Consider the following 25,648-nt stretch of genomic DNA (forward strand, 5'->3'; position numbering starts at 1 on the left):
CACATCATCATATTTTAAACCATATTCGATTGTGCCATGCAGGTATCTTAGAATATGCTTTGCCGCAACTAGGTGTATTTGTCTTGGTTCACTCATGAACTGACTAAGTGCACTCACTACATAACAAATATCTAGTCTAGTGTTGACCAAGTACATCAAGGACCCAATCATTTGCTTGTAAAGAGTGGGATCTGCCAAGTCTGAATAAGATGTATCTTCTCTTAACTTATGCAAGTTTGTTTCCATAGGTGTAACCATGGATTTACAATTCATCTTTCCAAACCTTTTCAGAATGTCAATGGTATACTTTCCTTGACTTAGAATGATTCCATAAGATTTCTGGCATACTTCTAAACCAAGGAAATAGTGTAATAGACCTAGATCTTTCATATCAAATTCAAATGCTAACTCTTGCTTACATTTGATAATAAGATGATCTTCTCCTGTAATTAATAAGTCATCAACATAAAGAATTAGGATTAAGATTTCTCCATTAATTACCTTGAAATATAGGTTAGAATCTGCATCATTCTTGGAGAAACCCAAGCTCAAAAGGTAATGGTCAATCCTCTCATACCAAGCACGAGGAGCCTGTTTAAGACCATACAATGCCTTCTTTAATTTACAAACATGAGATTCCTTTCCATGTATTACAAAACCTTCAGGTTGCTCAAGGTATACTTCTTCCTCAATTACACCATTAAGGAAGACAGTCTTTACATCCATTTGATGGATCTTCCACCCTTTTGATGCAACAATAGCAATCACGGTTCTGACAAAAGTATATCAGGCAATAGGAGCAAAGATTTCTTCGTAGTCAATTCCTTCCTTTTGAGAAAATCCTCTAGCTACAAATCTAGCTTTATAATTTTCAATACTACCATCAACAACATGTTTAATTTTGAAGAGCCATTTAGAGGAAACAACTGATTTACCTTCTAGTCTAGGAACAATGTCCCAAACATCATTCTTTAGAATAGATTGGTATTCTTCTGTCATAGCATCTTTCCAAACTTGAAGAGTAGAAGCTTGTTCAACACTAGTGGGTTTTGACACAATGATTTCACTCATTAGTGCAACATAGCTGGAGAATCTGTGTGGTCTTTTACTTTCCCTGAAGGTTCCTTTTGGTGCTGCAAAGCCTTCAGCCTCTTGCATCATTTTTCTTGCCCAAAGAGGTCTTTTCCGGTTTACAATAATATCTCTAGGCCCATTAGTAGGATCCAAGGGTTCATTTGGATTAACATCTTCCACAAGTTCACGTGTCTCCCTCTGAATCTCAAGAGTATGGTCTTCTTCCATATTTTGAGGAGGCTCTTGATCTTCTATCTCATGGATATCCTTGGATTTTTTGAATGCAACATCTTCTTCAAAGATTACATCCCTACTTAACTCAATCATTTTTTTTCCTGGAATGTAGATCCTATAAGCTTTAGATGTTTCATTGTAGCCTACAAAAATTCCCTTCTTGCCTGAAGGTTCTAGTTTTGATCTTTTATCTTTGGGTATGTGTATGTATACTGGGCAACCAAAGATTCTCAAGTGGCTTATATCAGGTTTTACTCTTGTGAATGCTTCTTCGGGTGTTTTATTTCCCAAAATGCTGCGAGGGCTTCTATTTTGAATATAAACAACAGTTCTAGAAGCTTCAGCCCAAAAAGAGGTATGAAGATTTTGGTCATGTATCATGGCTTTGGTTGATTCTATAATGGTCCTATTTTTTCTTTCTGCCACACCATTTTGTTGAGGGTTATAGGGAACACTAAACTCCCTCTTAATCCCAGCATCACTACAAAAGTTTCTAAAGTTATTAGAGGTATACTCTCCCCCATTATTTGATCTTAAGGTTTTGATTCTTTTCCCTGACATATTTTCTACTAGGGCTTTGAATTCCTTAAATCTCATTAGTACTTCATCAGCTTATTTATTCTTCAAAAATATATCCAAGTTTTCCTAGAATAGTCATCAATGAAAGTAACATAGTACAAGAACCTACCTAAGGAAGCTACTGTCATGGGCCCACATAAGTCTGAATGAATAAGTTCTAAAACATATTTAGATCTACTTTCACTGTTATGAAAAGTACCTTTAGTGTTCTTCCCCAAGCCACATCCTTTGCAAGTTCCTTCACGTTCTTGGTTAAGCTTGGGAAGTCCTATCACCATCTTTTCCATCGAAGGTAGAGCACGAAAATGAAGATGCCCCAATCTTCTATGCCAAATCTCACGTGTTTGAAGAATCATGAATTAGTGCTTGAGAAGAAGTAGTGCAAAGTTGATAGAGACATCCATGGCGAACTCCTATAATTTGAGCCTTCTTGATGTTTGTCTTCTTGGGTCATGCTAGGACCTTGCCATCCATGAAAGCAATTCGGTAGCCTTTGTCTTCCAAGGCTGATATGGAGACCAAGTTTCGCTTAATCCCTGGTATGAATAATACATCAGTCAATTGTATGGAGATGCATGAATTTAGTTGTAGAGTAGAGGTCCCAATTCCTTTTACTGAATAGCTAGAGTCGTCTCCAATGGTAACTTTCTCATTTGATGTATTCTCTACCAAGTTATCTAGATGTTCTCTAAATCCCGTGATGTGGCGTGATGCCCCACTATCAATTATCCAAGTGTTGTGAGCGGTAGCCACATGACTTGAAAGAGCCGAATAGAAGATGAATTCATCTGAATCTCCTCGAGGAAGGGTTTTGTCAACATGTGCAATGGAAGCTTGAGGCATGGTCCTAGTAGGACATTTCATGGCATAGTGACCATATTTGTCACATCTGAAACATTGTACTTTTGACATATCTTTCCTTCTCTTGGGCGTAGAAACACCATTTGATTCTTGTCTTTCTTTCTTTTGAAGTATCCTTTCTTTCCCTTCTTCTTGGTGGAGTGTGTGGCTAGAACATGAATGTCATCATTCGTGGAGCTTTGTCCAATCCCTCTTGTGATTAGTCTCGACTCTTCTTGAATGCAATCAGTTTTTAGACGATCAAACTTAGGAAGTTTAGATCGTGCACTTATCCCTTGAATGAATGATTCCCAAGAAGAAGGGAGACCATTAAGGGCCAACATGGTTAACTCTTTACTTTCAATCGTGTGACCAATGGTAGAGAGCTGGTCTCTTAGTTCTATTATCCTCACGAAGTATGAGGTGATAGTTTTGCCCTTGATCATTTTAACATGGTGGAGCTGTTACTTTAGTGCAAGAGCTCTACTAGTGTTATTTATCTCATACATACTTCCTAATGATTTGAACATATCATAGGCCGTTTCCAATTTTGAGATAATTGGTACAATATGATCTTTCACTGCATCCACCAAAATTTTCATAGCTTTATTGTTCGTTTTCATCCATTGGGGCTTTTCACTTTCTTCGTCAGGTATAGGTATAGCTTTCTTTAGGAATTCATCTAATTCGTTTTCTCTTAAAGTAAGCATGATCCTAAACTTCCAAGATACAAAGTTGGAAGCTCCATCAAGTCGATCCTCAAATCTAACACCATTCACCATTTTGATGTATAGAAGGGAGTTGAAGAATTTGAGAATATATAGAGAGTAGAATTGCCTATATAAATCTGATCTGATCTTTTTCTTATGCTGGCTCTGATACCATGTTAAAGTGGATCAGATTTATATATAGGTAATTTTTAAATTATAATGTAGTATAGAATTATGCACAGTAGTATGTATGGATCAGAATTTCCTGTAAAACTGATTACACAGTTCAGATTATATTATTTAATGTAACTGGAGATCACACAATATTCTGTATAACGTTACAACTGATTGTATTGCAGATCGCTGCTGTATGCACAATGATATCGACTGCTGCTGTTATATCTACAACTTCATATTACCGTCATTGAATGGAATGGAGTCGAGATATAAACTCTTGATGATCAACATAGAGTCACGGCTCTATGTGGAATCAACATGATTCCACATAGAGTTGATTCCACATAGAGTCGTGACTCCTAGGTGGAGCAACGACCATTGATAACCGTTGATAGACATACACAATGTTTGATTAAACAATTAGTAATCGGTGTAATTACTATGACTTAATAAACAACATTTAATCATCGCTCTTGATAATTGATATACAAACATAATTAATGCTATGTATAATCCTATTATCATATTGATGGTTATGGAGCAAATCAATCATCATATAGCATCGTGATCTGTGATCAGAATATGCATATACAGTGAAGCACGATCAAGGATAGGAATAAAAGAATTTATCATACAGATGTCTAAGGCTATTAGGCCAAGTAGATATTAGAATGGTTAGAATTATCTGACCGTTGCTACATATTATTTCAACAGTTTGGTTATGCTTTGGTACTTAAGCCCAAGGCTGTCCTTACTTTAACAAGGTTGGAAGAACTACCTCAAGAAATACAAGGGATTTTGGAGGAGTACAAAGACATTGTTGCAATCGAGTTGCTGGATGCATTGCCACCTATCAGGAGCATAAGTCATCACATGGATTTGATACTCGGGGCTAGCCTTTCAAATAAGACTGCATATAGATTAACACCCAAGGAGAATGAGGATATTTGAAGGTAAGTTGAAGAGCTACTTCAAAAAGGTTTGATTAGGGAAAGTTTTAGCCCTTGTGCTGTTCCTACCGTTTTAGTGCCAAAGAAAGAAGGTGAGTGGCGAATGTGCACGGATTCTAGGGCTATGAATAAGATAACAATTAGATATAGATTTCCTATTCCTCGAATTGAAGATCTAATGGACTATGTGAGTGGCTCTATATATTTTTCCAAAATAGATTTGAAATGTGGTTACCATCAGATTAGGATCAGACCTGGAGATGAGTGGAAGACAACATGTAAGACTAATGATGGTCTTTATGAGTGGCTGGTCATGCCATTTGGACTCTCTAATGTACCTAGTACCTTTATGAGACTGATGAATGATGTATTGAAACCATTCCTTGGGAAGTTCGTGATTGTATATTTGGATGATATTTTGGTGTTTAGCAGATCAAAGGAGGAACATCTGGAACATTTGAGGATAGTGATGAGGAGATTGCAGGAGGAGAAATTGCATATCAACATCAAGAAATGTATGATTTTGCAGACTGAACTGATCTACTTGGGTTTTAAGGTATCCAAAGATGGCTTAAAGATGGATGAAGAAAAGGTCCAGGCCATTCTTGATTGGCCTACACCTAGAAGTGCAATGGAGGTAAGAAGTTTTCATGGTCTTGCTAGTTTTTATCGTAAGTTTATGTGTAGGGGAAAAAGTGACACTAAGCAAACAGGCCCTAATCTCACTTTCAACCACACACTTATGGAATACGAAAGAGCCTAGAGGTATCACACAATTGGCTACTTCTTTTTGTGGAAGAGAGAGCCACGGGCTACCTATTAGGATTTCTATTCCTTTGTTGTAAATAAAGATAAAATGATGCAAGTTCAATTCCTAACCCCAAAGTGCAAGTACGAACTAATAACAAGATTGCAGAATTGAACTTAAACAATGGAAAGCTGTAAACACAAGGACAAGACAAGAATGCAAATGCGTACTCGGAGTCAAAATCTGAGTGAAAATGTTCAGGACGGGGGCGCGGGCGCCACTGTCCTGATTCTGTCCCTGAAACTGCTGTTTTGCAACTTGAAAAGCTGTCAAAAATGCTGAAAACTGCTGTCTGTCAGGAGGACCAGGGCGCCCAGCGCCCCTGTCCCAGGGACCAGGGCGCCCCACGCCCCTGTCCTGGTCTTTTGCTTTGCAATTTGGTGTGGAGTTCATTCTCCGTCTGCTTCCGTCGGATCTGCAACTTGCGGCGTCGTCCGAATCCTGAAACCTGCACTTATATCTGAAAAGGTATGGTGGGCGGCTATATAGGGTTTTGCCTTAGTCAAACTCCCGCTTCGGTGATTTCCACCTCCACGAATAGCCAAGTTGTATTGTAAAAGTAATGTGTGTGCAGACCTTGTGTGTGTGCAAGATCTAAAATGTAAGCAAACTAGAGCAACCTAGAAAGTAAACCCTAATTGCTTGTAAATGACAATGTAAATGCTCCAAATCAAGATGCCAAGTGATCTAAAGCATGAATGTAAGTGACATAATGAGGCTTATGCAAAGACATGAAAACAACATGAAATCATACCCAACCCCAAGGGAGGGGTACAAGCCAATCTTCAGTCGGTGATCCCTTATTGCTCTTCAATGCCTTCAAAGCCCTAAGTGAATGAATGGATTTGATGAATGCTTGGAGGATCAATGTTGAGAGTTGTTGAAGTCTTCAAAGATCTGCTCTTTCGCTACATAGAAAGTCCTTGAAACCAAAATTCCGGATCCTTTCAAATGAAGAAAGAGAGCTCTTACATATGAAACCCTAGGTCTTAATTTCAACTTTTGGCCGACCTAGAGATTGAATCTCCCGCCAATTTCTTGGGGTTAAGCTTTATTTTATGATTGGATTGCGCTCCTAAAATTTCGGGAAAAATGTCCGGGACCATGTGCACTCCGGGCGCCATGGTCCCGACAACTTTTCACCAAATTTTCAGGGCCGTCGGATATGATGATTTTAGAGAGAATCCCGAAGTTACAGGTGATTTCGAGATGTTTTGACCCCCGAAATCAAGCCCCCAAGTTCAAAATAGGACCTAATCAGGGTTTTTGATTAAATGATGTATTGGAAGAATAAAATGGAAGGGGCACACTTTAATGAAAGGGCCCAACTTTATAATGTGGAAGATGATGAAATAGGACCTTAGACCTAATTAATTTGATTAATTAAGTGCTAAAGGGGAAATGCAATGCAAAATGCAAAATGTGCCAAGGCGGGTGCTAAACTAGGTGTGAAATTGTACCACCCTAGCAAGTGCGTACAATTTACGACGCTACATTTAACCCCCACTTTAGTGGTCATATGAACACTACGTGCATATGCAAGCTAAAGTACAGAAAAGTAAACATTATTTGAAAAAGGATATATCCATAAGTCTGTCGAACGAAGCCCCCAGCGGCATCTGCAGTACACAGTTAGGAACCGCACCCTACAAAACACACGTTAGATCACAAAATCACCTAATGCTTACTAAGGAAGGTGATGAAAATTCGAGGGTAGCTATATGCCCCCCCTTGTTTCGGCTTGCTAATTTTAGTGAGTTGAAACAGGGTATCATGTTTACCACTTCAAATTGTTAAAGAATATTGATGACAAATGCTCACAAGAAGATTTGATATGAGATTAGAAACTAATGGAGAATCATTTGGTAAGAAAGAGGACTAAATCTCAATTCCAACACAACAAAGAGTGTGAGGATTTGAGAGTTCTCTAACAGAAGATGAAGGATGCAAAAAGAAAGGAAAAAAACCATGAATACACACATTGGTGATCCATGAGAAGAATAGTGAGAGAGAAAACATGGACCTCTCGCCCCTAGATCTTGTCTAGGTGATCCATGGGAAAAAGGACATGGAAAACTAGCCCCTAGAGTCTGTCTAGGTGATCCATGTAAGGGAGGAGAGTGAGAAAGTCTAGCCTTATGCCGCTAGTTCCACTCAACCTCGTGCATGTGTGTGTAAGTGAGGTTAGAAGCACCTCATAGGAGTCTATGCCCGAGTATGCTACAACCTGTATATGTATAGTACAAAAGCGTGACATCTCGCTCTAAGAGTCTGTGCTCTGGTTCCGAGAATAATCACCTTGCATAAAAGAAAAATGGAGACATCTCGCTCTAAGAGTCTGTGCTCTGGTTCCGAGAATGGCCCATTGCTCAAAAAAAGTGTAATGTTTATGTCAAAGTAGAACAAGGATACCTACCTTCATCACAAAAGAAGATACCCCAAAAATGCAACAATGTCATAGATCCAAGCAAAAGAGTTTTGCACTCTTTAAGCAAGGATAAGATAGTTGAAAAGGGATATCTTGTAGTATGTGTAAAGGAGATCCTTAGAGGAGAAGAGATCTTTGTACAAAAGACACCTATCCTCGAGAGGACAAATATAACATCTTCTAGAATAAGACAAAGAAGAGAATAAGAATGCAATACTTCCTTCTTTTGCGAGGTGAAAGTGATTCTTAATGAAGGATGACGCTCCTTTTAACCCAATTGGGAGAGTGAATTCATTATGGATGTATTTTACCAAGTGCAAAAGAGGTTGTAGTCAAGGACTTACACCTCTTGTAAGAGAGAATCCTTGAACAAACAACAACAAATGCATACAAGGAATAACATCAAATGATAAAGTTCACACCATCCACGAAATAGGAAAAAGTGGATCCTTAGATAAAAATAAGGAAAGATCATTGCCTCCCAAGGATAAGGACAATGAGAAGGACTTACACGATCTTCTAGGGAAAGATTTAGACATAAGCAAAATGTACTACATGCAAGCAAGACATTAGTGTATGTAAAATGCTCCTCACAAGAAGTGGGTAGGATAAGAGAGAGAATACACATCTTCTCCCATATCTAGGAAAAGAGGATTCTAAAGAAAAGATCAATATTTCCACGTTATTACCCCTTAGGAACAAGAGATAACATAGAAAAATTAGGCTATTATGTTGCTTCAAAAATATGATTGCACTTGAAATTGTACCATCATGAATGACAATGAGCCCCCAGTAAATGAGCTACCAATGTCACATAATGATGAGCAACATAATAGCCATTAATGTTATTTAAAGACATGATAGATTGAATGAGGTATTTGAATATGACATGCTAAATGCTCAACTATAAGTGAGATCAAAAACATGTATAAAATGATAAAAATTGAAGAAGAAAAGTCACAAGAAATCTTAGAAGAAGGATGAGTGTAATTTATTAGAGCCTTATCCTTGGAGGAAAGGACTTTATGATGAATAGGAGATAAAGATTCATAATTGGATTTAGAAATTTGAGGGGATTCATAAAGAGATTTGTTCATCGCCAAGATTTCCTTATGAGGGAAATGAGAGTTGATAGAAGTAGAAGATGATTTAGTTGAAGTGAGATCATCATCACTACTAAATATAGCATTCACATTGAGAGATGGTCTTTTAGATGCTTTGGTGGGCTTAGAAAGATTATATCCAAGTCCAAATGAATATTCATGCATGTTATGTTCTAAAGGAACTTTAATTCCTTGTTCATTTGCGCCACAACCATTTCCACTATAGCCACTCTTAGCCAAAATATGAAAACCACGACCATAACGATTAGCCATTTCAGAAAGAAAAGGTGTTTTTTCATAAGACAAAGAATCAAATTCTTCAGAATTAGAGGTGTGAGGAGAAGAAGTTTGAGAAGCGGCCACAAAATTATTGCTGATAGGTTCAGGTAAGACTGATTGATCTCTAGTTTCTTCCTTCTTTTGAACTTTAAGCTCTCTAGGAGGAACCCTATACTCACCTACAAAGGTGGGATTAAAATCAAGAGATCCCCAATCGTCTTCTGCGAGAACCTTCTCAGGATCAAAAGCCTTTTCATGTGTAGATTCAAGTTGAGAAGAATCTTCTTCAGGAGCTTCAGACTCATCCAAAGAATTTTGATTATTAGAGGATGATGATTCATCCATAGGTATCTTGTTTAACGAGTCATCACTAGAAGAGGAAGGCTTAGAAGAACTCCCTTTGGAAGTAGATGTTTGCAAACAAGCTTGAAAATTAGTATCACCTATCAAGGTATATGTCTTATTATTATAAATAAATTTAACTTGTCTATGCAATGTAGAGGGGACAGCTTGCATTCTGTGAATCCAAGGTCTCCCTAATAACAAGTTGTATGTTAGATTTCCCGACATAACATGGATAGGAGTAGGCAAAGTAACAGGTCCCACTGTGATGGGTAAGGTGATAATACCTAATGAAGACTTAGCCACATTATCAAAGCCTCAAATGGGCCGAGGGTCAGGCTCAATAAGGGATGTATCCACATTCATCTTATGCAATAGATTAATGCTACACACATTAAGGCTAGAACCATTATCTACCAGTGTTCGTCTTATAGCAGTGTCATTTATGATAACCACAATCATCAAGGGATCATATTGATGTTGAATTTCACTAGTAGGCAACTCATCTTGAGTAAACACAATTTGAGCTTTAGGATTCATCACAGAGTTAACCAAAGACACTATATTACTAGATGTATTAGGTGGAGGAACATTCAAATCTTTCAAGGCATCTTGTAACATTCCATGATGAGCGGAAGAAGTTTGGATCAAATCCCAAAGGGATATCTTAGCAGGAGTAGTTTTAAGTTGTTCTATGAGATCATATTCCTTACCAAGAACTTGTGAAATACGAGGGGCTTGAGGAAGAATAGGTTGGGAAGGAGGAAGTGAAGTTGGGATAACTGGAGGAGGATTAGGTTGCCTATTGTTTCTAGTATTATAAGTATGGGCAACCGCATGATAACTCTCTCTAGTCAGTTGCTTAGCATAATCATAAGGGCTCTTAGTAGAATAACCTCCTTGCACAGTAATAATAGGTTTCTTGGGAGTGCAAAAAGAATCATTAGCATAACCACCTTGAACCACTAAGATAGGCTTATTTAAAGGTTGAGAATTTTGAGAAGGACAAGCACCTTGGACAGTGAAGAGAGGTTTGTTAGGTGTTTCATTCACATGTATCAAATTGATTGAGGATGGTTTAGAGGAATGAACAAAAGTGTTGGAAGAATTATTGATAGTCTTCTCTTGCACTAAAATCTTATCATGGATTAAATCAATTTTAGGAGAGAGACAAGGGGTAGGCATGGATACTCTAGTAGGAAGAGTAATACTAGGAAAGATCATATCATCCTCTATCATCAAAGGATCTACATGGGGAATAAACTCTCTAGGAGAAGGATCAACATTACTCTCTGAAGTCTCACTTTTGAGAGGGAGATCTTTGAAAGAGATGTTAACCATCTTGCTTTGAACTAGGGTATCCTTATGAGTAGAACCAAGTTGAGGAGAGGGAGATGCTTTATTTTTAGAGGGAGAATAATTGAGATTCAAGGAAGGTGAGAAAATATCAAGGGAGTTTTCAATCTTGATTTCATCCCCTTTGGCTAGGGTTCTCTCATGGGGAAGAGAATAATCTACACCTTCTTCTAATGGTTCATCCCAAATAGTGAAGTTGTTGAAAGGAATGTTTGAAGTATTGTCAATTTCGGGAGAGGAGATAACATTGTTTATTAATTCCTCATCCTTAGGAGGGAGAGCATCAATAGATGTGTTAAACTCATCCTCTTTCCTCAAAATATGTTCAATATGATCTTTAGGGGAGAGAGAATTAAGGAAATTGGTTATTATTTCATCTTCTTTCTCTAAGGGATGCTTATGGGTAAGGCAAACTTTAGGAGAATGGTAAGCATTTATCATTAACTCATCATCTCTACTGGGAATTTTGTTGGAAAAGGAAATGCCATCACTAGGAAATGTAGGGATAATGTCATCTTCTTGCACAAAAGGATCCTCATGAAGGGAGTGTTTTTTAGGAGGAAGATGAACATATTTCTCCAAAGATTCATGCTTAGGAAGGAGATCTTTGAAAGAAGTGTTCATAACCTCTTGTTGCACTAACATGCCCCCATTGGAAGGACCAACTTTAGGAGAAAATAAGTCAATGTCCATCAATACCTTTTCACTTAGAGAGGCATCATGTAGGGAAGGTGAAGTAACATTAAGAAGGGTGTTTATGATATCATTCTCTTCCTCTAGGATAGCTAACATTTTAGGAGAATTGTCAAGATCACTCTTAAAGTCTTCATCCTTAGAGCACGGGAGAGTCTCAAAGGGATTGGTAGCAACTCTTTTAGGCACTAAAATGTTGTTATAGATGGGGGGAGGCTCTTTAGGAGAAGGAAAAATTGAAACAAGGGAAGCTAACCCATTATCACATTTATGAAATGAATGCATCATGACAACAATTTTCCTCTTTCAAATAATAAGACATGCAAAATAGAAGGAAATGTTTAATTTTAACCAATGCAAGCACTTAGAATGTAGATTTAGAAAATGAAATTTATGATTCAAATGAGTTCCTAAATCAGATTGATCCCAATTAAGCTATCCACAAGTTCAACTTTGAATTGAAAAATTTAGGGTTTTAGCAAAAAATTCCTCCAGATTTTTGAATCTTGCAAGAAATTAAAACTTGTAAATACAAATTTGATTTTGAAATAGCATAAACACTCAAATTTGAAAACATAGATCAGAATTAGAGAAGATTGGAATTCACGTCGGGTTCACCAAAATGTGTAGGGGAAAAAGTGACACTAAGCAAACAGGCCCTAATCTCACTTTCAACCACACACTTATGGAATACGAAAGAGCCTAGAGGTATCACACAATTGGCTACTTCTTTTTGTGGAAGAGAGAGCCACGGGCTACCTATTAGGATTTCTATTCCTTTGTTGTAATTGAAAGATAAAATGATGCAAGTTCAATTCCTAACCCCAAAGTGCAAGTACGAACTAATAACAAGATTGCAAAATTGAACTTAAACAATGGAAAGCTGTAAACACAAGGACAAGACAAGAATGCAAATGCGTACCCGGAGTCAAAATCTGAGTGAAAATGTTCGGGACGGGGCGCGGGCGCCACTGTCCTGATTCAGCCCCTGAAACTGCTCCTGAAACTGCTGTTTTGCAACCTGAAAAGCTGTCAAAAATGCTGAAAACTGCTGTCTGTCAGGAGGACCAGGGCGCCCAGCGCCCCTGTCCTGGCAGGACCAGGGCGCCCCACGCCCCTGTCCTGGTCTTTTGCTCTGCAATTTGGTGTGGAGTTCAGTCTCCGTCTGCTTCCGTCGGATCTGCAACTTGCGGCGTCGTCCGAATCCTGAAACCTGCACTTATATCTGAAAAGGTATGGTGGGCGGCTATATAGGGTTTTGCCTTAGTCAAACCCCCGGTTCGGTGATTTCCACCTCCACGAATAGCCAAGTTGTATTGTAAAAGTAATGTGTGTGCAGACCTTGTGTGTGTGCAAGATCTAAAATGCAAGTAAGCAAACTAGAGCAACCTAGAAAGTAAACCCTAATTGCTTGTAAATGACAATGTAAATGCTCCAAATCAAGATGCCAAGTGATCTAAAGCATGAATGTAAGTGACATAATGAGGCTTATGCAAAGACATGAAAACAACATGAAATCATACCCAACCCCAAGGGAGGGGTACAAGCCAATCTTCAGTCGGTGATCCCTTATTGCTCTTCAATGCCTTCAAAGCCCTAAGTGAATGAATGGATTTGATGAATGCTTGGAGGATCAATGTTGAGAGTTGTTGAAGTCTTCAAAGATCTGCTCTTTCGCTGCATAGAAAGTCCTTGAAACCAAAATTCCGGATCCTTTCAAATGAAGAAAGAGAGCTCTTACATATGAAACCCTAGGTCTTAATTTCAACTTTTGGCCGACCTAGAGATTGAATCTCCCGCCAATTTCTTGGGGTTAAGCTTTATTTTATGATTGGATTGCGCTCCTAAAATTTCGGGAAAAATGTCCGGGACCATGTGCACTCCGGGCGCCATGGTCCTCTCCGGGCGCCATGGTCCCGACAACTTTTCACCAAATTTTCAGGGCCGTCGGATATGATGATTTTAGAGAGAATCCCGAAGTTACAGGTGATTTCGAGATGTTTTGACCCCCGAAATCAAGCCCCCAAGTTCAAAATAGGACCTAATCAGGGTTTTTGATTAAATGATGTATTGGAAGAATAAAATGAAAGGGGCACACTTTAATGAAAGGGCCCAACTTTATAATGTGGAAGATGATGAAATAGGACCTTAGACCTAATTAATTTGATTAATTAAGTGCTAAAGGGGAAATGCAATGCAAAATGCAAAATGTGCCAAGGCGGGTGCTAAACTAGGTGTGAAATTGTACCACCCTAGCAAGTGCGTACAATTTACGATGCTATAGTTTATAAGAAATTTCAGTCATGTTGTTGCTCTAATTCTTGAAACTATTAAGGGAAGTAAAAGACCATTTGAATGGACTAAAAGGACTGATGAAAGTTTCAGATTTCTTAAACAAAAGGTTAGTGAGCAGCCTATACTTGTTTTACCTGATTTTGATAAAGTGTTTCAAGTTGAGTATGATGCTAGTGGTTTAGCTATTGGGGCTGTTCTTAGTGAAGAAGGGAAACCAATGGCTTACTTTAGTGAAAAGTTGAATGAGGCTAAGAAGAAGTAATCATCTTATGATCTTGAGTTTTATGCCTTGGTACAATCATTGAAGAAATGGAGACATTACTTGCTGCCCAAAGAATTTGTGGTGTATACTGATAATCATGCTTTACAATTCATAAATAGTCAGGATAAGTTAAATCAAAGGCATGCTAAATGGATAGAATATCTTCAAAGTTTTAACTTTGTATTGAAGCATAAAAGTGGGCAAATGAATAGGGTTGTTGATGCATTAAGTAGGAAGAATTTATTGTTGCAAGAAATATAGACTAGTAGTGGTGCTTTTGAGAGCTTGAAGGAGTTGTATGCCGATGATGCAGATTTTAAGGAAGCATTCGAAGCTTGCAACAGTCCTATCAGCAGAGATAGAGGACCATGGATGGATTATATGCTACAGGAGGGCTTGCTGTTCAAGGGAAACAAGTTGTGCATACCTAGAGGGCCTATGAGAGACAATTTGTTGAAGGAGAAGCATTGTGGTGGTCTTGCGTCATTTTGGACAAGATAAGACATATTTGCAGCTAAGCACTCATTATTACTGGCCTAAGATGCAGATTGATGTTAAGAAATTTGTGGAAAGGTGTAGAGTTTATCAGCTTGCTAAGGGAAGAAGTCAGAATACGGGTTTGTATCATCCACTGCTGGTGCCATCTAGGCCTTGGGATTTTGTGAGTATGGATTTTGTTTTGGGCTTGCTACAAACTCAAAGGGGTAATGATTCAATATTTGTAGTTGTGGATAGATTTTTAAAAACGGTTCATTTCATACCTTGCAAGAAAACCAGTGATGTTACCAATATTGCTAATTTGTTCTTTAAAGAGGTGGTGAGGTTGCATGGCATTCTGCGAAGTATAGCATCTGATCGTGATTCAAAGTTTGTGGGACATTTCTGGAGGACACTTTGGAAGAGATTGGACACTAATTTGAGTTTCAATTCTGCTCATCATCCACAAACGGATGGTCAAACTGAGGTTTTGAATAGGAGTCTTGGTAATATGTTAAGGTGTCTTGTTGGGAAAACACTTGGTAGTTGGGATCTAGCATTAGCACAGGCGGAGTTCACTTATAATGATTCTCCCAACAGAAGCATAGGGTTAAGTCCATTTTATATTGTATACGGAATGCATCCATGGGGTGTGTTTGAACTTAGAGATCTTGGTAATATGGAGAAACACAGTGTGGATGGTGAAGATTTTGCTATAGCCATCCATGATCTATAGGAAGTAGTGAAGATGGACATTGAATCAAGCAATCAATAGTATAAACAGCATGCTGACAAGAAGTAGAGGGAACTTCATTTTCAGGTTGGAGACCTTGTCTTGGCTCATCTTTGCAAAGAGGGGTTTCCTATTGGGATGTACAACAAACTTCACATGAAGAAGGTTGGTCCTTGTAGAATACTTAGATAGTTTTCTGCTAATGCTTATGAGATAGCTCTGCCTTCAGATTTGGGCATCTCTCCCATCTTCAAGATAGCAGATTTATATCCCTATAAAGAGGGTGCAGATGAAGGTACAAAAGATGCAGACATCTCTGTCATTGAGGAACTACAAAGAACTTTCCACCCGCAAAGTATAGACTGTATTCTGGATAAACAACTGTTAAAGAAGACCCACAAGCATGAATACGTTCGGTACTTGGTCAAATGGAAAGATCATTCTCTCGAGGATGCCTCTTGGCTGACTGAGTCTGACATCCTTAAGTTGGGTCATTCTGTGGATGGCATCATGAGTAGGAGCTCATGATTTTCTTTCTGCTTGGGGAGTTGGATGTAGGGGCATCTCCCTCCCTCTCTTTTTATTTCAGCATTTCTTCTTTGATTTTGGTTTACTTCTTTGGCTGGTTGAATAAAATAGGCCTTGTGCCTCCTACATTGAATGTAATGTAGTCATGGTCAATGGAGTTTATGTGTACTTTAGGTCTCGACAGTGTTATGGACTTTACTGTCGATTGGTAGTAGTGACAAACTTCGTGTTGCCTCAGCGAGAAGAAGCCATTAGTCTGACAGTTGCTTTGTGACATGGCAGTTGTTGGGTCGAATGTTTGTTTTCCGGGAAAAGGATGACAGTTAGTCAGTTGATAACCGACTGTCTCTTCTCCTTCAAAGGGTGGCCTCTTGGATGGGAGTGGGGGTTGGTTGATTTCCATGGAAGAAGAGAAGGGTTGTTGGTCGACGGTGAATGCAGAGATAGGTCGTGGGGTTTGCAGCGAAATAATTTGAAGTGTAACATGTACACTGCAGACTGATTCCTACAGGGAATCGAAGACCTATGTAATGTGATGAGAGAGCATTGAGAATGATAAAGTTTGTGTTGATTTTGTGTGTTGCTTTACCTAATCTGTATGCTGCCTGTGTTCTGTTCTTGTCATAATTAGAGCAGACGGTTCAAGTGTTTGATTACTGATTATTTTCTGAACTTCTTATCATCATTGCCTAGTTAAATTGTGTGTGTGAGTTTTTATCAATTCTGAGCCAGCAAGGCTGCCATTCGACTCGTTTGAGATAGCTTGTTGGGACTCGCCGAGTTTGGGCGAGTCCTGTAATACTAATACACATAGATTTAAAAAAAGAAATGACACAATTATTTGTCTCCATTATGATTCTGTTTCTCTTTGCATCATAGAACACACACGTGCATGCATACACATGCACACATACACACACACATATTTAAATATAGAAGTGAGACAGTAATTCATATGCCAATTCTATTTCACACATGCATACACTATTACACACACAATGTTCAGATGAATAAAATTTTGTGATAGTTCTATATATGTCTTGAATTTACAGGTGAATGGCATATTTGTTTGTGATTTCATATTTGTAATTCATTTACACCTATTACATATTCAATTTCTCATAATTTGGATTGTTGCGCAACCATTTATCTCTTGGGATACTGATTAATGCTAGGATAATCTATCAGATTTCTATTTCAAAAGTGGAGTGCATAGTCCTCCCTCAAATGAGTATTGGGTGACCACTAAGTCCTTATAAAGTCCATAAACACCAGACAGGTCATGGAACATACAATTATTTGCACAAACTAAGAATCATAATTAAGATTAACAAAGAGCCTCTTATTCTAAGTGACAATGCATAGACCCCCCATCTCTTGTGCAACTTGTCAGGCATATAAAATTTGTTTCTCTTGATGTCTATGTACTTTTATGTTTACGTTAGATAATTAGATTGCATTGTGGCTTTATGCATTTCTAGAATAACAAGTCGATGGGACTTGTTTCCTTCATAACATTGACATCTTTATGCCATCAGCCATACAAAAGGTCATATCAGTTATTTCGTCACCAGCACAAGTGGAGATGATCCTGCTGTGTTTACAGGCGATACTTTGGTGAGAAAATATACTTACAACTTAGCTGGAGTAAACTTTTGACTTTATTTCAAATTCTATTATATTGTTGGATTGCCTCGCCAAAGCTATGAAGTAAATGCTTTTGATTTGAATCCTTTTCCATGTATGTATGCTTATGTTGATATATAACTAACAAGTTTTAATTTTTTCAGTTTATTGCTGGTTGTGGAAGGTTTTTTGAAGGTTCGGCAGAGCAAATGTATGAATCTTTGTGCAAAACTTTGGCTTCCTTGCCTAAATTAACTCAGATTTATTGTGGGCATGAGGTATGTTGTGTGCTGCCATTCATCTTTCTCTCTGGCTCCTTTCACCCTTTTGTATCTATCTAGTGATAGATTGCATTGTGTTCAGTTGATCTGAATTAGACTAGGTGAGGTAACTTATCACTTAAGAAAATGTTTATAAAAATTGGGATTGCATTGTAAACAAGGTGTAATGTAATAAAATAAAATTATTTTTGATGTTTACAGATGAATAAAGGAGGTTAAAAGAACTTTATAAAGATTGGGGGAGTTCCTATAGATATATGAAATGAGATAGATACCATATGTTAAAGACGAAGAAATATAAAACAGGATGACAAACTTGTTTTGAGGGGCAAGGAGTATAATGCTAGAGCTTAAATCTAGTTCCACAGTGAGAGAAGATTCTTTGAATAATGAGAGCCTCCAAATTCTGCTAGTCCTGATGTCAATAAAATACTTTCTGGCAGTTGTAGGTGAAGAAATTTTTAGTGGTGAGTGTAGTAGGTCCAGCTGCCTGGTCTATTTGCATTCTTTTTATTGGACAAATCTTACAAGAATGACACCCTCATAAGTTTGTTTATGGCCCATGCCATTCTAGGGCTGAAGATGTAGGTGATGGGTGACAAGCGCCAACCTATTGCACAAGTCAGATTCATCTCTGAGATACCTCCATCAATGATAGAGTGCTTTATAGATGAACAGAGATACAAATCTCTAATTTTCAACTGGTGTAGAAGTTTTAATGAACGATGGGGGATCCTTGAAAAACAAAGACTTCTTTAGAAAGATGAAGTGCTATTTTGATTCTGGTTCAAAGCTATAAAACTTACAAGTGTTTCCCATGAGATTGTTTATATTCTACAGCACTCTAGGGAGGAAAATATGAGATGATATTGGCAAGGTACTTATCTGGTTAGATTTATCCCTGAAAGGAATCCATCAATAATAAGTACAAATGAATAAAGCTGCACATCTCTAGTCTTCATATCAATGACATTCAGGTTCCCTGAACAAGGAAAAATTCATTGGACGTTTATGGTTACAAATAAAACTGGATATCTAAAGCTGAAGTGCTCTTCCAATTCTAGTTTCAAGTTATAAAATTTACAGTTATATTAGTTATTTGGAAGGTAATGATCTGTTAGTTATAGCTTATTGTTTGTAGGGTATTTTCAATGTACGTCACAGGATTCACTGAATTTCATGTATGAAATTCGAAATTGTACGAATTCCAATAGACAATTAAAAATTAATTCTAATTTGACCCAAAGTTCACACTAAACAAAGCCAGGGCTTTTTAAATTGAAATATATTTGGCCATTTGATACACATTCTAGAGGAATAGGTGCGAATCTCTGGCAAAAATGAAGCATAGTCTCCACGCCGCACTGGAACTAGGGTTTTTGGCCCGCAAACCTGATGAAAGGTGCCACAAACAATGGATGATTTTAGGAGATGCTGTTGATTTGATGAAAACCACTGTGAAAAATGCCTACCAAAGAGGAGTTTTTTTGAACCTTACACGATGTATACTTGAAGAGATATTAAATAATAAATATATTGTAAGCTCACGATGAATGCAAAACTCTATTGCGAGCTTAAAATATATTTATTATTTATATATTAATAAATTAAAAAATAAAAATTTAAAACACATTTATATTATATGTTTTTTAAATTTATTATAATGTATAAAAAAATCATAATATAGTTTTCTTTTATTTTAATAATTTTAATTCAATATATGTAAAATATTCATATTAATTTTAATTTTAATTTTAATACAATACTATTTTATTTTAATCAATAATAAATTTGACCATTTAATTTCAAATCTATTTTATTTATAATATTATTTCAAATCTATTTAAAAATGTTAAATTATTTTGACAATTTAATGAATTTATTATTTATATATTTAAAAAATTCAAATTTATATAGGCGAATTTGATGTTGATTTTTTTTTCGATTATTTTACCCTTGTCGAATTTCATCTGAATTTTATCATTGCCGAATTCTAACCTTGTGACTTTTCAGCATCAAGCAAGATGTATATTCTCCTATAGAACAATCTCATATTGAGAGACTTGGTAAAAATTATGTTGTTGTTTATACTTTATATATTGAAATTCTAATTGTTTAATGTATGCAATGCAAAATAATGAGTTAAAATTTGAAGTTAGAAGCTTTGATTCTCTTTTGCATGGTGCCTGTGTGTGGACCCTGCAATACCCTATAACTTTTCTGGGTTGCTGGAAAAACAAGCATGCACCCTTTATATACAGATGCTTCAACAAGCCAGAATGAAAACATGATCATATTCCTAAGCAAACAGAATTGCAGAAGCATGGAAACATTGCGGCGCAGAAAAAATAATGAGAGGGAATAGCTGAAAAGTGCATGTGTTTTGCATTCACGTCATGTTGGCTACTGTATAAATGTAACTATTAAGGTATCCTGTTTAGTAAAAAATATAAACGTTTTCCATTATGCATTTGGATTAGAATTGTTGTCAAATGAAATTAAAATTTTTTCAAATAAGATGAAGATAAAATCTGCACCTTTACAGAGATAATGCAACTAGAGACGAAGCAGTTTGTGTACTTCACTTTTATGTTTGCCTTCTATTTGTTTTAGTTTACAAGAATTGAGTAGCTGATTTTTAGAGATTTTTGAGGTCACACACACAAACACACATTTTAGGATCTGATGTGGTTTCCCCATTTAACTGGGCAATATTTGTTTTAAAAAATTAATATAATTGCAATAACTAGTTATTGACAAAGATAACATGATTACAAACAAGGTCACTATTGTGATGTATTCACACATCGCCCCATTGCAAATGGGGACCCCCACTTTTTCGCTTTCTAGGTTAGTTGTCTTAACGTAGCTATTGGTATTAGTAAGGTCTTTTGCTATTAGCATTTCGTTTGAAGAAGTGTATTTTCTCAGGTGTCTAGGCAATGGTAGAGTCATTTCTCCCTCCTTAGGTTTGAAAGAGTTCAAGTGATGTCAATTTGAGCATAGTAGGTAAGGAAGGTCAGTTGTAGGAGCAAAACTTGACTAAGTATGGGAAAATTTCCTTTTCTCTTCCATGGAATAGGGTGTCAAGTCAAGTCTCATCAATTATGCAAAGTTTCCTTCTTCATCCAAGTGATATGATCATACTTCATCAAGAGGCAAGTTGCAGGAGCAAAATTTGGCTAAGTATATGAAAACTTCCTTTGCTCCCATTTTGGAGCGATTTCCATTGCTCCTGATTTGGAGCGATTTCCATTGCTCCTGATTTGGAGCGAACTTCTTGAAGTCACTTCTTTGCCTTGAATTTGGAGCGACTTCCCTTGCTCATGTTTTGGAGTGGATTTCTTACTTTGCCTTCAAAGATGGTTGATTGCATTTCGTTAAAAGGTGGGTCGCATGAAAGAGATGTGGTTGAATGAACTTTACTTCCATTGCTCCCAAATTGGAGCGATTTCCATTGCTCCTGATTTGGAGCGAATTTTTGAAGTCCACTTCCATTGCTCCCAAATTGGAGCGATTTCCATTGCTCTTGATTTGGAGTGAATTTTTGAAGTCCACTTCCATTGCTCCCAATTTGGGGTGAACCTTGTTGAAATTCACTTCCTTTGCTCCAGTTTTGGAGCGAATTTCGCTTCCTTTGCTCCTTCTTAAAAGCAAATTTTGTCTTCAAGCCTCATACGACATCTAAAACCCCATTTGATCACCATGTGATGTCTTTGTTTGAGCAAAGGATTCGATTCTCAATCAGCAACCTAAAATTTCCAAGGTGATTTCCATTGCTCCCAATTTGGAGCGAACCTTATTGATTGACTTCCATTGCCTAAGAATTGAAGCGAACCTCCTAAAGTGCACTTCTTTTGTCTCCAAATTGGAGCGAATTCCATTTGAGAGCATTTCCTTTGCCTCCAAATTGGAGCGACTTCTCCTAGAGGTCACTTCCATTGTTCTCAGATCAGAGCAAAGTTCATTTGAAGCACTTCCTTTGCTCCCATTTTGGAGCGAACTTCTCTTAAATGCATTTCCATTGCTCCCAATTTGGGGTGAACCTTGTTGAAATTCACTTCCTTTGCTCTAGTTTTGCAGCGAATTTTGCTTCCTTTGCTCCTTCTCAGGAGCGAATTTTGTCTTCAAGCCTCATACGACATCTAAAACCCCATTTGATCACCATGTGATGTCTTTGTTTGAGTGAAGGATTCAATTCTTGATCAACAACCTTGAATTGGGCTAAGTGTAGAGGTGACTTCCTTTGCTCCCCTCCAGGAGCAAAATCTACTTCCTTTGCTCCCTCTCAGGAGCGAAATCCTCTTCCTTTGCCTTCACCTTGGAGCGATTTGAACTTCTTGAGCATATTTGAGGGTGATGAGCAAGTTTAGTCCCTTTAACATCATGGGAGAGGTAAGTGCATTATGATTTTGACAAAGGGAAGGAATTAAGATGGCAAATTGGAGTGACTTCCTTTGCTCCTCTCCAAGAGCGAATTTCACTTCCATTGCTCCCCTTTGGGAGCGAAATTTGCTTCCTTTGCTCATTTATGAGAGCGAATTTGCTTCCCTAGCCCCCCTTAATGATAATTTGACACATCTACACATTGTGAGAGCAAAACGACAAGATCTTAGTTGATAAATAAGGGAGAGATTAATAAAACCTAGCTAAGTGGTGAATTTGAGGGTTACTTCCATTGCTCCATGATTGGAGCGAATTATGCTTCCATTGCTCCTTAATTGGGGCGAATTCCTCTTCCTTTGCTCCTTCATGAGAGCGAATTCACCCCTAAGGCCTCACATGAAGGTAATTTGATGCATTTGAGTGGATGGAATGGAGGGTAAATGGAGGGAATCAAGCTAAGTATCGAATTTGAGGTCATTTCCTTTGCTCCCCTTTAAGAGTGAAATGTGCTTCCATTGCTCCTCTTTAGGAGCGAAATTTGCTTCCTTTGCTCATTTATGAGAGCAAAGTCATCTCCAAGGCATTCGTTGAAGCTATTTGATAACTTTTGTGCATACCAATACATGAGTTGATGAAACCAAGCTTAGGGGTGAATTTGAGGTTGCTTCCATTGCCCCTCATTTGGAGCGAAATCTACTTCCATTGCCCCTCATTTGGAGCGAAATCACCTTCCTTTGCTCCTTCATGAGAGCGAAAATCCTTCCTAGGCACTCTTTAATGATGATTTGGAGCATTTCAAGACATACAAGGGCAGATTGATGAAATCTAACCAAGTGGGCTGAGTTAAAAGTCACTTCCATTGCTCATAGCTTGAAGTGAACCTTACTTCCTTTGCTCTTGGTTAGGAGCGAATTCCTCTTCCATTGCTCCTATCTTGGAGCGAAATCCACTTCCTATGCCCAAGCCTTGAAGCGAATTCCCTGTTGCTCGTTAAAAATATAATTGCAAACACATTTGGTGCCAAGATTTGAATTTGAATAAAAAGGTAAGTCGGCCTTATGAACAAAATGATATTTTTTACAAATCTTTACTAAGTCGGCCTTCACCCCAAAGGACACGTCTGTCCCTCAAGCACCTATAAAAGGACATTCAAAATGTTCATTTGATCATCATTTCAAAACAAATTTCTCCTCTAATAGTGAATTCAAGAGCAGAGCAGATTTATTCATAAGGAAAGCGAATTTGATCATAAAGATTGCAGATTCAGTCATCGAAAGAGCAAGTTGTATCAAAACAACAGCGAATTTCATCAAAAGAAGGGCAAACCTGATTAAGCGTGAAGCAAATTAACTTATTCACCTTCAGCACCAGCAGACTTCTTAAACATTATCAGATATATTTCTCGATTAGAGGCATCAATTCAAAGTTGGAAATCATTAAAAATCAGAGATAAAATCAGACCTTGGAGATGAAAATCAGAAATTGAACAAAAGAAAGCCATTTCAGATTTTAAGATGGATATTGTGCTTGATCAAGGTTTGTGTGTGTTTTCAGGTTATAGAAGAAAAGAAGAAGGAACTCTATCACTTGAAGGAGATGAAGACTCACACATCCATGCTGGTATGTTCAAATCAAAGACAAAGTGGGACAGGAGGTCAGCATCAATATCAGCAACATGAGACAGAGTAAATACAGCATGAGAATGAAGGCAGTCAAGGGAGAAAATTTTTCACGGTCTTGAATTTCCTCCGGAAATCCAAGAATCATTGCTAGTACATTGGGTGATTGTTCCAGAAGAGTTAATCAAAGTTAGAAGATTGGTTTGCCTTCACCATCATCATCACATTGAGCTAATGGAATAATGTTGGGTATCAAGAGATATTGCTCCAGTACTCATTCATGATGATGAATAAAGTCTACAAGTACAGGCAGATTGAGGTGTCATCCTACTCACCACTCACCAAAACAAGGAGTTCCACATCAGCATGTTCGGATTCAATGAATTAAGCTCATACATGGGGGCACAAACTCTAATATACCTATCCCCACTATCTATTGGTCAAACACTCAAGAAATGACATGTGTCCAAGCATTGAAATTATTTCATTGGCCAGAATAAAGTTTGTTGTAACAAACCCCAATTAGGGTTTCATTGTGAAATCTTGGCCTTTGATGGGGTTTGATCCTGGCCACTCATTGTAATGAGCTCTCTATATAAAGCTCAAGCTCTTCATTTTTAAAGGTTAATAGTTAGTAGTAGAGAAATAGTGAATAGGAGAAAAATAGAAAATAGGAGGCTAATAATAATAGAAGTTAGATTGGAATAGGAGAGGAGTAATTGTTGTTAAGACTTGTAAATGGAGATACTCTTTTCATTGAAGTTATGGTGAAATGTGTTATTTCAACAAGTCCCATGGTTTCTACTTCTCATTTGCCTTCATGTTGATTAGATTGAATGGAAGAATTTGTTGAATGCATTTGTGTGGAATCCATTTAGTCCTTACCACTAGCCTCTTGCTGATTGCAAGTGTGCCTTGTGTGGTCATTTGGAACTATATGAGCTTAACTTCAATTGTTTATGCATTAACTTGAATGGTAATCAATGTTTGATGGTAATAATTTGAATATCTTTAATTTATACCTTAGATGATTGCATTGAGCCTATGTCAAATTGTTCAATTTAATGGTGAGACCTTGCCCAATAGGATTCCATCTAATCATTCACCCTTTTCTTGCATTCTAGACCTTAGAATAGAATTTCTCAACCCTTGCCCTTTTGTCCTTTTTTCAATACAAGATAGTAGAGGAAAGAAAGCATTACAAGATTGCAACATCAGATGATCAAGTTCCAGCAATTCAAGCATTCAAATATACAATGTAAGTCCCCTTGTGATTCCAACATTATCACATCAAACCATTGAGCTTATCCACATGTCATGACCCAACATTTGGAACCTTGGAGTTGTCTCATTTGATCGCGAAGCAATGCATTTGAGAGACTTTGTTCAAGAGAGGATAAGATACCTTGGTATTTTATTTCGTGTTTGCATATGCCTAAAAACACATCAACAATCACCTCTTTAGTTCATATACATTTATAAGGATGAAAGGTACTGTTTTGAAATATTTAGATCAGCTTCATTCAGTTTGAGTCTTTGCATGCTAGAAACACATTTTCTTTGATGTGAATAATGTGTAGCTATAACCTGTAAGGAATTAAGTACCACACTGAAAGTTGTGGTGTTAAAATCCTTGGTATATATAAATTATCATTTGACATGCTTCATTAGTTGCTATAAGTACTAAATTATTAGGAATTTCACTTTACATTAGGAGGTGAGCCCGTAAGGGACCGGGAACCAAATCGAACCTAGATGGGTATGGCGGATATTTTTGCTGAACTTGGTAACATAGCTCTATACTATTCATTCCTTCACGCTCAATAAATGGGTTGTTAATGAAAATTCTTAATATAGTATTGGCGTAT

The 25,648-nt window shown here is 37.5% G+C and overlaps 1 protein-coding gene across 1 annotated transcript in view; it reads left to right on the forward strand.

The window, feature by feature from the left end:
• LOC131062332 (hydroxyacylglutathione hydrolase cytoplasmic) overlaps positions 1-25,648 on the forward strand; it is a 192,492-nt gene that overhangs the window by 138,245 nt on the left and 28,599 nt on the right. Inside the window, exons 4-5 of the mRNA XM_057995974.2 lie at positions 17,407-17,485; positions 17,659-17,772. Of these exons, the coding sequence (XP_057851957.1) occupies positions 17,407-17,485; positions 17,659-17,772 (193 nt within the window). The remainder of the gene's footprint in view (positions 1-17,406; positions 17,486-17,658; positions 17,773-25,648) is intronic.

The sequence above is a fragment of the Cryptomeria japonica genome, chromosome 5 (genome assembly GCF_030272615.1).
Source record: "Cryptomeria japonica chromosome 5, Sugi_1.0, whole genome shotgun sequence".
Lineage (NCBI taxonomy): Eukaryota > Viridiplantae > Streptophyta > Pinopsida > Cupressales > Cupressaceae > Cryptomeria > Cryptomeria japonica.